General features: G+C 39.4%; 1 protein-coding gene across 2 annotated transcripts in view; it reads left to right on the forward strand.

The window, feature by feature from the left end:
- Window positions 1-14,767, forward strand: part of TMTC1 (transmembrane O-mannosyltransferase targeting cadherins 1) — a 337,062-nt gene that overhangs the window by 28,892 nt on the left and 293,403 nt on the right. For both annotated transcript variants that reach the window (XM_069585452.1, XM_069585453.1), the window contains exons 3-4: window positions 8,757-8,830; window positions 12,559-12,735. In XM_069585452.1, the coding sequence (XP_069441553.1) occupies window positions 8,757-8,830; window positions 12,559-12,735 (251 nt within the window). The remainder of the gene's footprint in view (window positions 1-8,756; window positions 8,831-12,558; window positions 12,736-14,767) is intronic.

Here is a 14,767-nt window from a genome sequence, read left to right on the forward strand (position 1 = left end):
TGATTCTCCTCTCCCTCTTCCCCTTTCAGTTGCCTTTTTCTTATATTAAAAAAATAAGGAATGTCTTACATACATCAGAATCTTACTATGCCCCAGGGGTACAAATGGCCCTGTACAGTGAAACAATTTGATATATTGGTGTCAGCCAAGTCTCCTCTAATTAAGGCATCATAAACCCAAAGTAGATTTATATCCTTATCTGTCTATACATGTTTCTGTGAAGAAGGCAGCATGGTATTAGAAGTAGGGCAAGGTGGCCTGCAAGATGTTTGTCATGGGGATGCATAATACTGTCATTTGATCTAAAGCAAGACATCTGATTTGGCCAATTGATTTGATAACGAGGACTGGTTAGGCCATATGATGGACATTTGCCGCAAACAAAATTCTAAATCTGTAAGCACAAGGTTTTGACACAAGTATATTTAGAGTGATAAGGAAGAAAATTGTTTTACAAACAATTACTTTGTTAAGTGTAATTTTCCCAGTCCTTTCTGAGTATTTTTGGACTGAACAAGGTGCCTGTAAGTGGAGGGCTGTAAAGTATAAGTAATAATCTTAGCAAAGTCTCAGTCAAGCCTTTTTCCTTAGTTTTGAGAAACTGTGAAAGCAAATGAATCTAATGACAGGTCACTTTAATGACTGGAACACTTCATTTATTTGCTTTCAACCAGGTTAAAGGAGAGCCTGGTAGAGCTGTCAGCTGATAGATCATTAAACATTATGTAAGGTGATAGATTGCTATGATTTTGCAGATAACTTGGGTGTTCAAAGAACTGTCACTGCTGTAACATGGTTACTTCTGTCCTCACTTATGTGAGCTGCATTCAAATACAAAAGCTACAAATAGAATTGATCCCACATGCTTCCTTATTCTAACAAAAAGTAATATTCAGTCATAGATAACTGAATTTATTTAAAAAGCCTGCCCCTATATTATTGAGGACTGGAAGAAGCACAAGCTGGAATCAAGATTGCCAGGAGAAATATCAATAACCTCATATATGCAGATGACACCACCCTTATGGCAGAAAGTGAAGAGGAACTAAAAAGCCTCTTGATGAAAGTGAAAGAGGACAGTGAAAAAGCTGGCTTAAAGCTCAACATTCAGAAAACGAAGATCATGGCATCCGGTCCCATCACTTCATGGGAAATAGATGAGGAAACAGTGGGAACAGTGTCAGATTTTTGGGGGGGGGGTGTCCAAAATCACTGCAGATGGTAACTGCAGCCATGAAATTAAAAGACGCTTACTCCTTGGAAGGAAAGTTATGACCAACGTAGATACCATATTCGAAAGCAGAGACTAGTTTGCCAACAAAGGTCCATCTAGTCAAGGCTATGGTTTTTCCAGTGGTCATGTATGGATGTAAGAGTTAGACTGTGAAGAAGGCTGAGCGCCGAAGAATTGATACTTTTGAACTGTGGTGTTGGAGAAGACTCTTGAGAGTCCCTTGGACTACAAGTAGATACAACCGGTCCATCTGAAGGAGATCAACCCTGGGATTTCTTTGGAAGGAATGATGCTAAAGCTGAAACTCCAGTACTTTGTCAACTTCATGCGAAGAGTTGACTCATTGGAAAAGACTCTGATGCTGGGAGGGATTGGGGGCAGGAGGAGAAGGGGACGACTGAGGATGAGATGACTGGATGGCATCACTGACTCAATGGATGTGAGTCTGAGTGAACTGCGGGAGTTGGTGAGGACAGGGAGGCCTGGTGTGCTGCGATTCATGGGGTCACAAAGAGTCGGACACGACTGAGCAACTGAACTGAACTGAACTGATTCTTTAATAATTTTTATCATTTTTTTCTAACTTATACTGTATTTAGCAATTGAAAATAATAATAATTGGAATAATAATACAAAATTGAAAATTCTACAAAATTGAAAATTCTACAATTTTGAAAATTCAGAAAATGTAGGTGCTTTTGATCGCAGGAACTTTAAAAAATTAATCTAATTATATATATTTTTATTATAGACATGATAAGTAGAATATTTTAAAATGTAATTACATAGCATATTAAGAAAAAACTGCTGAGGGGGAAATAAAATGGGAACATGATTTCAAGGGGAAAGGGCACGTGAAATGTCTGTTATTTAAAGAGCCTGTTCACATTTGTGTACATGGAAGATGATGAGCTTCAAACTGCTGTGGTATGTTTCAGGTTCATTTGGTACATTCAAAACAGTAACTTTATGGCCTATTTTAAAATATCAATTTCTAAAATGTACAGGAAGTTAAATCCTTTGAAGTATTTAAAATTATGATGAAAAACTTTAGATATGAATTTTAAAAGATAAGAGTGATACATAAATTTTCAATATTATTGTTGGATGAAGAGAAATAATCAAGGACCACTACTCCTAGCCATACAGAACATATGATACTGGGTCAATGGCAATGTTTTAATCTAAGCCCATTGACTTCATTATGTTTCTGACAGTTTCTTAGATAGATTTGAAAATTCATGCTTAGAGGGTCTTGGGGAAAATTTGTGTAGGAAAGAACAAATGAGTAGAATAAGACCAGTCCTGATTCGGTGCTTGCAGAAAAGGAGAGCATAAAATTCAGTGTGATCATGAGCTGATAGAGAGGTTGAAGTCTAAGAAAAAGGGAAAATTTTGTTAGCAAAATGACCTTTAAAAGAGTTTCAACCAACTTTCATACTAATCGGAAAAAAAAAAATCCATGGTAACACAATTATGGGGACAAAGCAGCCTGAGAGATGGACATTTATTTAGGGAAACATATTAAACTATTTGCATTTACAAGGAGATAGGGGAGGCATAAGAAAGTAAAGAAATTAGACCTACATAATACACTATACTGGAAAGTAATATCTAGAGACCATTATTTAATTATAGATATTAGTTTGAGTTTCTAAAAAGGAGGACAGAAGGATAGTAAAAAAGAAATGTGCATTATGAAAACAGTGATAAATGATTTTAAAAAAGAAAAACAGACCATAGTGTGGCGAAAGAGGGATTTAGTAGAATATATCCCCTCTCTGTTAAACAAGAATAAAAATGGGACCATCAATTATGACAGGAAGGATAGAGGGTTTGAATTGGAGGGGTAAGAAGATTTAGTTTAAGCATGTTGATATAATTAACAATTTGCTTTCTTAATTATATAATCAACAAATTGTTAATGAGTACTTGTTTGGTACAGGCCCTTTGCCAGGTGCCAAGGGGATATGTGAGTGGGTAGTGGGGTTCCCTACCCACAGTTTGTTCATAAGCCTCTAGAAAGCCAAAGAGCATATACATAAAAACATACAAGACAAAGCAATATGTTGTAATAAAACTAGAATTCCAGTGAAGGGAAAAATTATTTCCAACTTAAATTGAGATGAACAAATTCATTTATTTACTTAATTTCTCAATAAATATTTGAGTGACTGGAATATAGGCAGTCAATGCAGGGCTATACAGTGAATAAGATAGACCTTCCTCATTGAAAACCTTGTGATTCTTGGGTTTCCTGACAGTATATTTCTTGGTAAATATATGGGGTTTTTTCTTAACTCTGAATCATGAGAAAAATCAGTAGAGAAATTAGGAAAACACTGAAATTCTCCTATGAGAATTAAAACTTAACAGTCATCACAGAGACATTACTGTTCAAATGAATGATCATATGTCAAATCAAAAACAAGAACAGGAAATGCTTACACACAGAGTTGAAGGTTAAGGTGAACATTTCCAAGGCTGGAACAGAGTACTCAGGGAAAAAATTGGTTGTGATCTAATCAGCACGTCTAGCTTTCAGCTGTGGCCCTGTGTTAAGTGTGTGTTCCTGCTCAGTCTGATACTAGGAGAACTCATTTTGCAGATAACATAATTGATGACTTTATACATATAGTATACTCCATACATGGGCTTCCCCTGTAGCTCAGCTAGTAAAGAATCCACCTGCAATGAGAGAGGCTTGGGTTCGATCCTATTTCATACAAATCCTATGAGTGATAGTCCAAGAAGTAACAAGTTCTGGGGGCAAATGAAGTCCTTAATTGGCAGTTTCCACTTGTGATACTGTACAGCTTGCTAGGAGATCTGAATGTTACATTATTTGAATTCAACTCAATTAGGTTTACTGATGTTATTCAAATGTTTAAATATTTCTTAAAGGAATACGTTTCCCAGGTTACAACTACCCAATTGGTGATGGAAACCTGCAGCTTGAGGGCAGAAATAATTGCTGCCCATCTCTGTATTCATATCTTTGACTGGTCTTTCTGTACTTCCCAGCACCCTATGGTTCAGCCTCCATTGTTGTGGAATCAGGCCCAGGGGGCTGCAACTTAACATTTCATCTTTGCTTTCTGTTGCTCACTGCTGCCCCCTTTTCACTAATCCATGCTGTCATCACTTTGTCTTGGCTTAGTGGGTAAAAATCCTCCCACTACATAGGAGATGTGGATTCGATCCATGGGTCGGGAAGATGCCCTGGAGAAGGAAATGGCAATCCACTCCAGTATTCTTGCCTGGAAAATCCCACGGACAGAGGGGCCTAGCAGGCTACAGTCCATTGGGTCACAAAAAGTCAGACATGATTGAGCAACTAAACATACACACACACACACACACACACACACACACACTCATCACTTTATGCCTTCCTAGCCAGAAAAACCCACATGCTTACAGACCTCCTCTCCCTGGAATGCTGCATTCCCTTTCTGGCCCAAAATTGACATCTCCCTGTCTCAAGTTTCCTGAAGTCCTCCGTGCCTGACCTGTAAGTCCCAGTGAATACAGCCAGCCTTTCCACACAGCCTTCCCAGATCCTGCAGTCCAAATTAATCCCTTCATTCTTCTCATGGCTGTGATTTCTCCCCTTTACAATGCATGCAATTTCCTTGTAACTTCTTAATACCCTTTTTTGACTCCCCAGCAGATATTAACTGCTTGGGGCAGGCTTTATCCCTCCAGCTGGCGTAATACCTGGCAAAGAGGAGGCGCTTGGAAAATGTTTGTTGAAGGGAGTGATACATGTAGTTACTGAACAAGATGACATTGACAAATTGACTTGCAGTGTTTGGCTGGTCTGGACATATATTAGCTGATGACAGTCACTTTGTTTTTAAGACACTAGCCTTCTTGCCTCCAGAGACCTCAGCTTAACAAGGATGTAGAATAGGGGTTCAGTGACTGTGTGGGGGTTTGGAGCTGGCAGCAGAGTCTCGACGTTAGCGCTGACTTTTCAACACCCCTTCTGAGCTTCTGCTCCAAGGGACACTACATTCTTTATATCTGGGCACATCCAGCTGGCACATGCTGCTGTTGCTGCTGTTTGCCAGTAGAGCTAACTGACTACAGTTCAAGAAGCAGGGCTCCAGGTGCCTTCAGAGTGTTAGTTTCACTCACCTAACTTGTGATTGCCTTGTTCCAGCTTGGTACCCCCACTACCAACTTGTGAGCCTTACTGTGTCTGAGTTGGCCACAATCAGCTGTGCTGTGGTAGCTGTCCCTCTGGGCCCAGATGCCTGGCCTCATCCCTCGACTTTGTTGCTGGGGAGCTGGGCTCTCTGTTTAACCTTCCAGAGGTCTTGCAGGTGATGCTGAGCTCAGTGCTCTAAGAGGCAGTGGTGTAGAATGAGCAGAACTAGACTTCAGAAGTGAATTGTGTGCAGTTGTAGCTTTACAGACTGCGAGTGTGAGCCGGGCCTTGACACTGAGTGAAACCACACCGTCACTGCCTACTTCCCTCACGCATTCTTCCTGACGTGGCACGCAAGTTCCTTATAGATTAAGGGATCAATGAACAGCATGTGGCCTGAACAGCCACTTTAGGTAAGAGCTTTCAGTTCTATACTGCCAGTGAAATTCTTTGGCCATGTCCAGGTTTCTCTTGATGTGGATTAGACTAGAATTTTTCTCAATTATGTGACTCGCTATCCATCCAGATGCAGGTATTTAATTGAATTATATTTTATTTAGATTTTAACTAATAGATATATTGGATTATCTAGTAAAGTTAACATAAAATATCACACATGTAAACCTTAATGTAAAAAGATGATTTCTATAGGTCACACAGGAAAACCTCAGTGATAAGAATCTCCCTTCCTTGCTCTGCAGAGAAAAGGAAGACAGAAGGGCATCAACACCAAGTGGGCACTTTATATATTGGGTTGGCCAAAAAGTTCATTTGGAAAAACCCGAAAAACTTTTTGGCCAACCCAATATATCATTTTACTTATTATGGCAGTAACATGAGGTAGGGGGTGTAATACTCATTTTAAAAATAACAAAACCAAATCTCAGAACTTAGAGATGACAAAGTTGAGTCTCACTCAGATGGCAAGAGGAGTCTATATTCAAGCCTTGGGTGGTCTAGCTCCATGCGTGTGTCATCACCTCTCCTTTATGATTGCAAAGTGTGCTTATTATTTGAGGATATTTATGCCAAAGCCTTTGACTGTGTGGATCACAATAAACTGTGGAAAATTCTGAAAGAGAAGGGAATACCAGACTACCTGACCTGCCTCTTGAGAAAACTGTATGCAGGTCAGGAAGCAACAGTTAGAACTGGACATGGAACAACAGACTGTTTCCAAATAGGAAAAGGAGTACATCAAGGCTGTATATTGTCACCCTGCTTGTTTAACTTATATGCAGAGTACATCATGAGAAACGTTGGACTGGAAGAAACACAAGCTGGGATCAAGATTGCCGGGAGAAATATCAATATCCTCAGATATGCAAATGACACCACCGTTATGGCAGAAAGTGAAGAGGAACTAAAAAGCCTCTTGATGAAAGTGAAAGAGGAGAGTGAAAAAGTTGGCTTAAAGCTCAACATTCAGAAAATGAAGATCATGGCATCGGTCCCATCACTTCATGGGAAATAGATGGGGAAACAGTAGAAACAGCGTCAGACTTGATTTTGGGGGGCTCCAAAATCACTGCAGATGGTGATTGCAGCCATGAAATTAAAAGACGCTTACTCCTTGGAAGAAAAGTTATGACAAACCTAGATAGCATATTGAAAAGCAGAGACATTACTTTGCAGACTAAGGTCTTCAAGGCTATGGTTTTTCCAGTAGTCATGTATGGATGTGAGAGTTGGACTGTGAAGAAGGCTGAGAGCTGAAGAATTGATGCTTTTGAACTGTGGTGTTGGAGAAGACTCTTGAGGGTCCCTTGGACTGCAAGGAGATCCAACCAGTCCATTCTGAAGGAGATCAACCCTGGGATTTCTTTGGAAGGAATGATGCTAAAGCTGAAACTCTAGTACTTTGGCCACCTCATGTGAAGTGTTGACTCATTGGAAGACTCTGATGCTGGGAGGGATTGGGGGCAGGAGGAGAAGGGGATGACCGAGGATGAGATGGCTGGATGGCATCACTGACTTGATGGACGCAAGTCTGAGTGAACTCCAGGAGACGGTGATGGACAGGGAGGCCTGGTGTGTTGCGATTCATGGGGTCGTAAAGAGTCGGACACGACTGAGCGACTGAACTGACCTGAACTGAACTGATAGGTATATTTCCCAGAAATCTACTTTCTGCTATTAACTGTTGATTGATTCTCCAACACACCATCGGCTTCAGGTCCTCTGTGATTTGGGTGAAGCTGTTTTCTGTGCCTTAATGTCAAATCTGTTCATTTCTTTTGCAAACTCTTCCTCCCCATGTGAGCTTTTCTTTGAAACTTGCTTTGAACCATACCCCAGTTTTTCCTTCATAATTTTATTTCTTGGATTAAAAAAAATCAAGAGAAATGTACACGTTTTAAATAGTGTAATAATACAAATATTTATAAATAGGCATCTATCCCCCACTCCTCTTCCATTTCAGTCCCTTTCTGAAGTAACACAGTGAAAACAAAATTTTAAACTTAAGAAGTGTAATGACCATATTACTCTTTATCCAGAGGCACCAGTTTTTAACCTTTTGCAGCATTTGCTTTATCATCCTTGCTCTCTTTCTCCTTCAATATATAGAAATATTTTTTATTTGCTGAAACATTTGATAGTAGGTTGTGTAATTCATGCTACTTTATACCTTAATAATTTAGTTGTGAGGTGTATTTTCTAAAACCATGGTCATTAGTCACGGTTTCTTTTTAGCTTCTTTCAATCTTAAGTTTGTAACAGTTACCAGTCTTCACTGTCTATTGTATTATTTATATCTTTAGATGTAATTAAAATTATATATTATGATGTATATAATGTTATTGTATGTTATCAATGTGATATTTGTTATAATAATGTATACTATGTTGCATAAATATAATATATAAATTATAATACAAATATATAATCAAATTTATATTATATAATTTATAACATGATTTACATATATAGCATATTATATTAAAATTTATAATATAAATAAAATTATGAAATATATATAAGTACAATAATATAAGAACATCTGAATATAAAATACAAATTTATAATGTATACAGTATATCTGTAATTATAATATATGTATGATATTGAAAATATGTTATATGTAGTACTATATTATGATAGATTTTGACTTGTATTATAGTCAAGAAAGGTTAAAAATAAAGTTAAGCATGAAAATCTTGCCCCTTTCTTCCTCTCTATCTCCTTCTTTAAAATTACTGTTAAATGTTTAGGATAACCAGAAGTGATTAGTCATATATCAGAAATTGAAGAATAATGTGTTTCCTAATTTACTGTTTCTTTCATTCCTCTAAAAACAAATACATTGCTGTTATGGGTCTCTGAGAAAGTGGTTTTCTAAGGTTTTTATTTTTTCAAAATTTGTAGGTGGCTGGAATTGTTGGCAGAGCTGATGTGTTGGCATGCCTGCTGTTTCTTTTGGCCTTTCTCTCTTATAATAGGTATGTATGGCTAAGAATGCCCTTGTCTGTGTTTACAGTCATGCTCTTCCCTGGGAGTTTCTGCTATGTGTGTGTGTGTGTGTGTGTGTGTGTGTGTGTGTGTGTAGCTTCTGAGCTCCTTCCTGAGAGAGGAGGGAAGCTTCTTGGCTGTGAGATAACCGTGAGCTTCCTGGAGACTTGGCATAGGAAACTGTCTCTTAGCCAAAGGCTGTTGTGTTTTCCAGCTATATTCTGAACTATGTCATAGCCTCTTAAAAGGACTGCCCTCCCAGTGCTGGGAAGATAAGCTCTAGCTTCTTGATTTCTCTTACTGAGAATGGAATTTGAAATTAGCTCTGAGCCAAATTATACTGGCTATAGTCCTGTCTTCTATTTAACTATGCTTTGTTTAATTTGTCCTTTTCATTTTGGTCTTAGTTTTTTCCCCCCTCTTTATTATACTCATTAAAGGAGCTTAAAGCTTAAAATGACAAGGCCGAATTGAAAGTACTATTTCTCAACTGTGATTTTCTAATTTGTACATCATTTCATCAAAATACAGAAGCTTCTTGCTTTGTGAGACTGAAAAGCAATAAAACAATCTCCCATTATATTGCCCCTTTCCCTGCAAGATGATCAGATTCTCACCTGAGTTGTGACATAGGCAAAGGGGTGGGTTAAAAATAGGATGTAATATACAATGGAATATTACTCAGCCATAAAAAGGAATGCATTTGAGTCAGTTCTGATGAGGTGGATGAATCTAGAACCTATTATACACAGTGAAGTGAGTCAGAAAGAGAAAGATAAATATCATATTCTAACACATATATACAGAATCTGGAAAAATGATACTGAAGAATTTATTTACAGGGCAACAATGGAGAAACAGACATAGAGAATAGACTTATGAACCTGGGAAGAAGGGAGGAAAGGGTGAGATGAATAGAAAGAGTAACATGGAAACTTACATTCAGTTCAGTTCAGTTTAGTCGCTCAGTCGTGTCCGACTCTTTGCAACCCCATGAATCGCAGCACACCAGGCCTCCCTGTCCATCACCATCTCCCGGAGTTCACTCAGACTCAGTCCGTCAAGTCCGTGATGCCATCCAGCCATCTCATCCTGGGTCGTCCCCTTCTCCTCCTGCCCCCAGTCCCTCCCAGCATCAGAGTCTTTTCCAATGAGTCAGCTTTTCACATGAGGTGGCCAAAGTACTGGAGCTTCAGCATTAGCATCATTCCTTCCAAAGAAATCCCAGGGTTGATCTCCTTCAGAATGGACTGGTTGGATCTCCTTGCCCATATGTAAAATAGATAGCCAAGGGGAATTTGCTGTATGGCTCAGGAAACTCAAACAGGGACTCTGTATCAACCTATAGGGGTGGGGTTGGGAGGGAGGTGGGAGGCAGGTTCAAAAGGGAGGGGATATATGTATACCTATGGCTGATTCATGTTGAGGTTTGACAGAAAACAGCAAAATTCTGTAAAGCAATTATCCTTAAATTAAAAAAAAATTTTTTTAATCTAAAAAAAAAAAAAAAGAATGTAATGGCGGCGGTGACTCAGTGGCTAGCCCAGATAAAGGGGGACAGTGAACCATTGCCCTGCTTCATGGAGTGATGCCTAGTTAAGGATTTATAAACCTTGATCTTTGGGTCAGTTCATTGGCCTATAATCTTACAAAACACAGTGACTGCAAGGAACACAGTTCTAAACCAGTGGTTCTCCATATGGGATAAATTTGTCCATGTTGTCCCCAGGGACATTTGCAATGTCTGGAGATATTTTTGCTCACCTGGCAAGTGAGTGGAGGCCAAGGATTCTGAAGCCTGTACAACAGCCCTTGTAACAATCATCTTCCCTGAGCTGTGCTGAGAATCCTTGTCTTAAACCAGCTTAGACCTTGGATCAAGGACGAACTGAATTAAACCTTATAAAGTTTTGGTTTAAGACCAAAACCTTTTCTTAATATAGGACCAAGCTTCTATCCTGGCTTTGTAGCCTCCCACTGCATTCGAGTGTGTGCGTAGTAGCTCAGTCATGTCCTGTTCTTTGTGACTTCATGGACTGTAGCCTGCCAGGCTCCTCTGTCCATGGGATTCTCCAGGCAAGAATACTGGAGTGGGTTGCCATTTCCGTCTCCAGGGCATCTTCCCGATCCAAGAATCGAACCTGTGTCTCTTGGGTCTCCAGCACCGGCAGGAGGATTCTTTACCACTGTGTCACCTGGGAAGTCCCTCATGGCATTGCTAGTTATATATGAGTGTTGTGAAAATATTAAAAATGTAAACCCAAATTCAACAATTGTTTCCTGTTTGCTCTGGTGTTAGAATAAAATTAACAATCACTTTTGAGTGTGAACTTGATCTCTCAGGCCTTTTCTGTGTGTTGATAAACAGGAATGTGAGTGGGTCTGTAGCCTATCCGTACCTGTGTGATGATAAGCCACATTGCTACAGCTTTCTGTTGTGCAGGTCATTCGCACTTTGAGTAATTTAAGCTGTCAACCAGCTTCGGAGAAAAAGCCTGTCTCCTACAAATTTGGAATATAATTTAGGCAGTTGTTCCAAGACATAACAATAATGGTGAGACGTCACAACTGCAGATGTATTGTCCTACCAAGGAGAGGGAACAAATTGGTGTGTCACCTGCAGAAGGAGCTGTGAGGTTTCTTGCTGGGGAGCTGATTCTGTTTTGTAAGGTTAAAAAAGACTTTACAGCAACTGGAGGGTTTTAGAAAATCCCTGCTAGAAATTATGCTGAGAAAGAAAAAAAGTTTTCCCTAAACATTCTCACGGAAAACATACTTAAAACTTCAGATTAGAAACTAATACAACATTGGAAATCAGCAATTCTTCAATTAAAACAAAACAAACAAACAGATCATCCAGAAAAAAAGAAAAATACCAAAACATCTATATTTTCATCACATTAATGATGATTGTGTTTTGGTATCTATCCAGTGTTTTCTTTGTACAGAAACATATAAGACACCTTCACAATAATAATAATAATGATGATGATTAACCCAGGATGAGGCACAGGGAGGCATTGACCTGCCCCTTGTTACCTTGTTAGTTAACAACAGAGCTGTGATCTGAACCCAGGAAACCTGGCTCCAGAGTTCATGCATATGGCTTATTATTATTCACTTAATATATATTCACCTAAACATCTTTACATGTCACTAAGTATATCTCTCAGAGAAGGCGATGGCACCCCACTCCAGTACTCTTGCCTGGAAAATCCTATGGACAGAGGAGCCTGGTAGGCTGCAGTCCATGGGGTCGCGAAGAGTCGGACACGACTGAGCGACTTCCCTTTCACTTTTCACTTTCATGCGTTGGAGAAGGAAATGGCAATCCACTCCAGTGTTCTTGCCTGGAGAATCCCAGGGATGGGAGAGCCTGGTGGGCTGCCGTCTATGGAGTCACACGCAGTCGGACACGACTGAAGTGACTTAGCAGCAGCAAGTATATCTCTATATACTAGCATTTTAAATGCTTCTTAGTGTTCCTCTGTTATATGCCATATTTTACCATAACTTATATGCTTTTATCTAAGTACCAAATTCAGCATTGTCAGTCATTTACTTTTTCCCACCTTTGCAAATTTTATTCTTAAAGATACCTTTGCTCATCTATTTAGAATAAAATGAAATCTGTGTTGTATCTTACCTTTAAAAGGTGGCATTTCTTAGCAACCAGTATTTCTTCTTGGAGTAAAACCATCTCAAATTTATTTTTCAGGAGTGTGGACCAGTGTTGTGTTGGGGAAAGTTTCCCTCCCACGGCTTCTCCCTTCTTCCTGCTGCTTAGTCTGTTTCTGGGGACCTGCGCAATGCTGGTGAAAGAGACAGGCATCACGGTGTTCGGCGTGTGCTTGGTTTATGATCTCTTTTCTTTATCCCACAATCATGATAAATCGTAAGTCATGTCAAAGTTTTGCTGTCAAGGAGTGTGTGATGTGCAAAGAAAAATTACTTAAATCAATAGTTTTCAAATTTTCATTAAACAAATAGAGATACAACATTCTGTTAAATGTAGCCTCATCTTGGGGATTTTCCTGGTGGCTCAGTAGTAAAGACTCCATCTGCCAACACTGGAGACACAAGAAATGCAGGTTCGATCCCTGGGTTGGGAAGATCCCCTGGAGAAGGAAATGGCAACCCGCTCCAGTATTGTTGCCTGGGAGATCCCAAGGACAGAGGAGCCTGGTGGATTGCAGTCCGTGGGGTCACAAAAGAGGCAGACACGACAGAGCGACTAAATAAAAACAAACCTCACCTTAGACCATAATATAGTAAGGCTTATTTCCTTAAGACAGTTGCATTGTATGTGTTCAGACTCTTCACGCTTGTGTCATTGAGGATTGTAAAGTTTTTGTGAGCACCAAATTTGGAATTGAAAAGTACTTATGCTAATTGCAAGTTTATATCACTAGATTGTTTTGCTTGTATAATACTGAGAAATCTTGATTCACACAGGAGAGTGGTTACAAATGGTAACAGTTTGTTAACAGCTTGCCTGGAATCTCTGCATTCACATAAGGGCTATCCTTCAAAGAACACTGCTAAATTGGAGTCTGTTTACTAGCTTGTGAGGTGGTGTATATACCTAAGTTTTGAATGGGGCAGTGGGGGGTGGTAGAGTGGGGGGGACGTTTGGAATTCCACAACAGACCAGTCTAAACCATACAGGAAAAATTAATTGCATATCATATTCAAGTTAAAGAACAAGTTTATTAAGTAGCCTGTTTTCATTTAACAAATTTAGGCACTTTCATATTGTCCTGTGGGTTATAGATGATAAGAATGACCAAGGCGTTTTAAAAGTTCAAGCACATACTGTAATTTTCTTCCTCAGGATTTACTAACAATTTGACATGCAAACCCCATTTTTCAGTAATTATAAGGTCCTTACATTTGAACTTTTAATAAATGCAGCTGATTTATTCTCCGGCCTTGTCTGGAAGAATTTTATCTTTAAAAAAAAAAATCCTGCCTTTTTATCCCATTCCCTACCTCTTTATACTTCTTGACACAAAGATAAAAGCAGTGCTAGTGCATGTCAACAAGCTGAGATGAGTCATTAAATTCTGATCACTTTCCTGCCTGGGCGTACTTGGAGATAATTTAAATAGATTTTACTACTCTGTTAGCTCTCTGCGAATCTCAGAGGCATGTAAAAGGAAGAATCCTAGTTATCATTTTGACCCAAGCTTAAACCAGCAAAGCCAGAGGACCTCCCCTTGGCTAGTATGAGTCCTCTGACCCACCGCAGTAATTGCGCTGCTGGCCTTCCTGTCGGCTCTTCTGGCTTCCCACTTGCTTCTGCCCCCTTTTTGTGTCTACCTCCTTTGCTCTGTGACAAGTGACTGGAGATCTTGCCCTCTGGGCCTGTCCAGAGATATTTTAACCTCATATCGACTGAAAAAAAAAAAACACCCACACAACTTGAAAGTTGAGAATTGTGTTTTATTTGGGACAATTACTAAGGACTTATAACCTGAGAAAGCCCCTCAGGTAGCTGTAAGGAAACTGTTCCATAGCAGTGAGGGAGGAACTAGAATATATGAGTTTTTGCTGCTGGGGGGAAAAAAGAAGCCTATAGTTGAAACTCAAAACATTGCTAATCACAAAAAATCAGACATCTCAAGTTAATGATTTAGGGCTTTTCAATATATGGAAAAATGCAAGCGTCTGGGCTTATGAAAATTTTTCCTTTGATATGCATGTCAGCTGTCTAGGGTCAGTATCCCGTTTTTCTCCATTCTGAATTCTGAATTCCCTTAGGGTACACCCTGGGGACAGCTTCGTTGGCTGATAACTTGATGGCAGGCAGCATTCTTTTGTCTATACTCATACTTGAAGTCTTATCTCCTTTGGTCTTAGGACTCCCCAACTCATGGTTGCTTATAGTCCTTTCTTCTTCATCTGGTCACTATTGAGCTAGGCAT

This window comes from Ovis canadensis, chromosome 3, assembly GCF_042477335.2.
Source record: "Ovis canadensis isolate MfBH-ARS-UI-01 breed Bighorn chromosome 3, ARS-UI_OviCan_v2, whole genome shotgun sequence".
Classification (NCBI taxonomy): domain Eukaryota; kingdom Metazoa; phylum Chordata; class Mammalia; order Artiodactyla; family Bovidae; genus Ovis; species Ovis canadensis.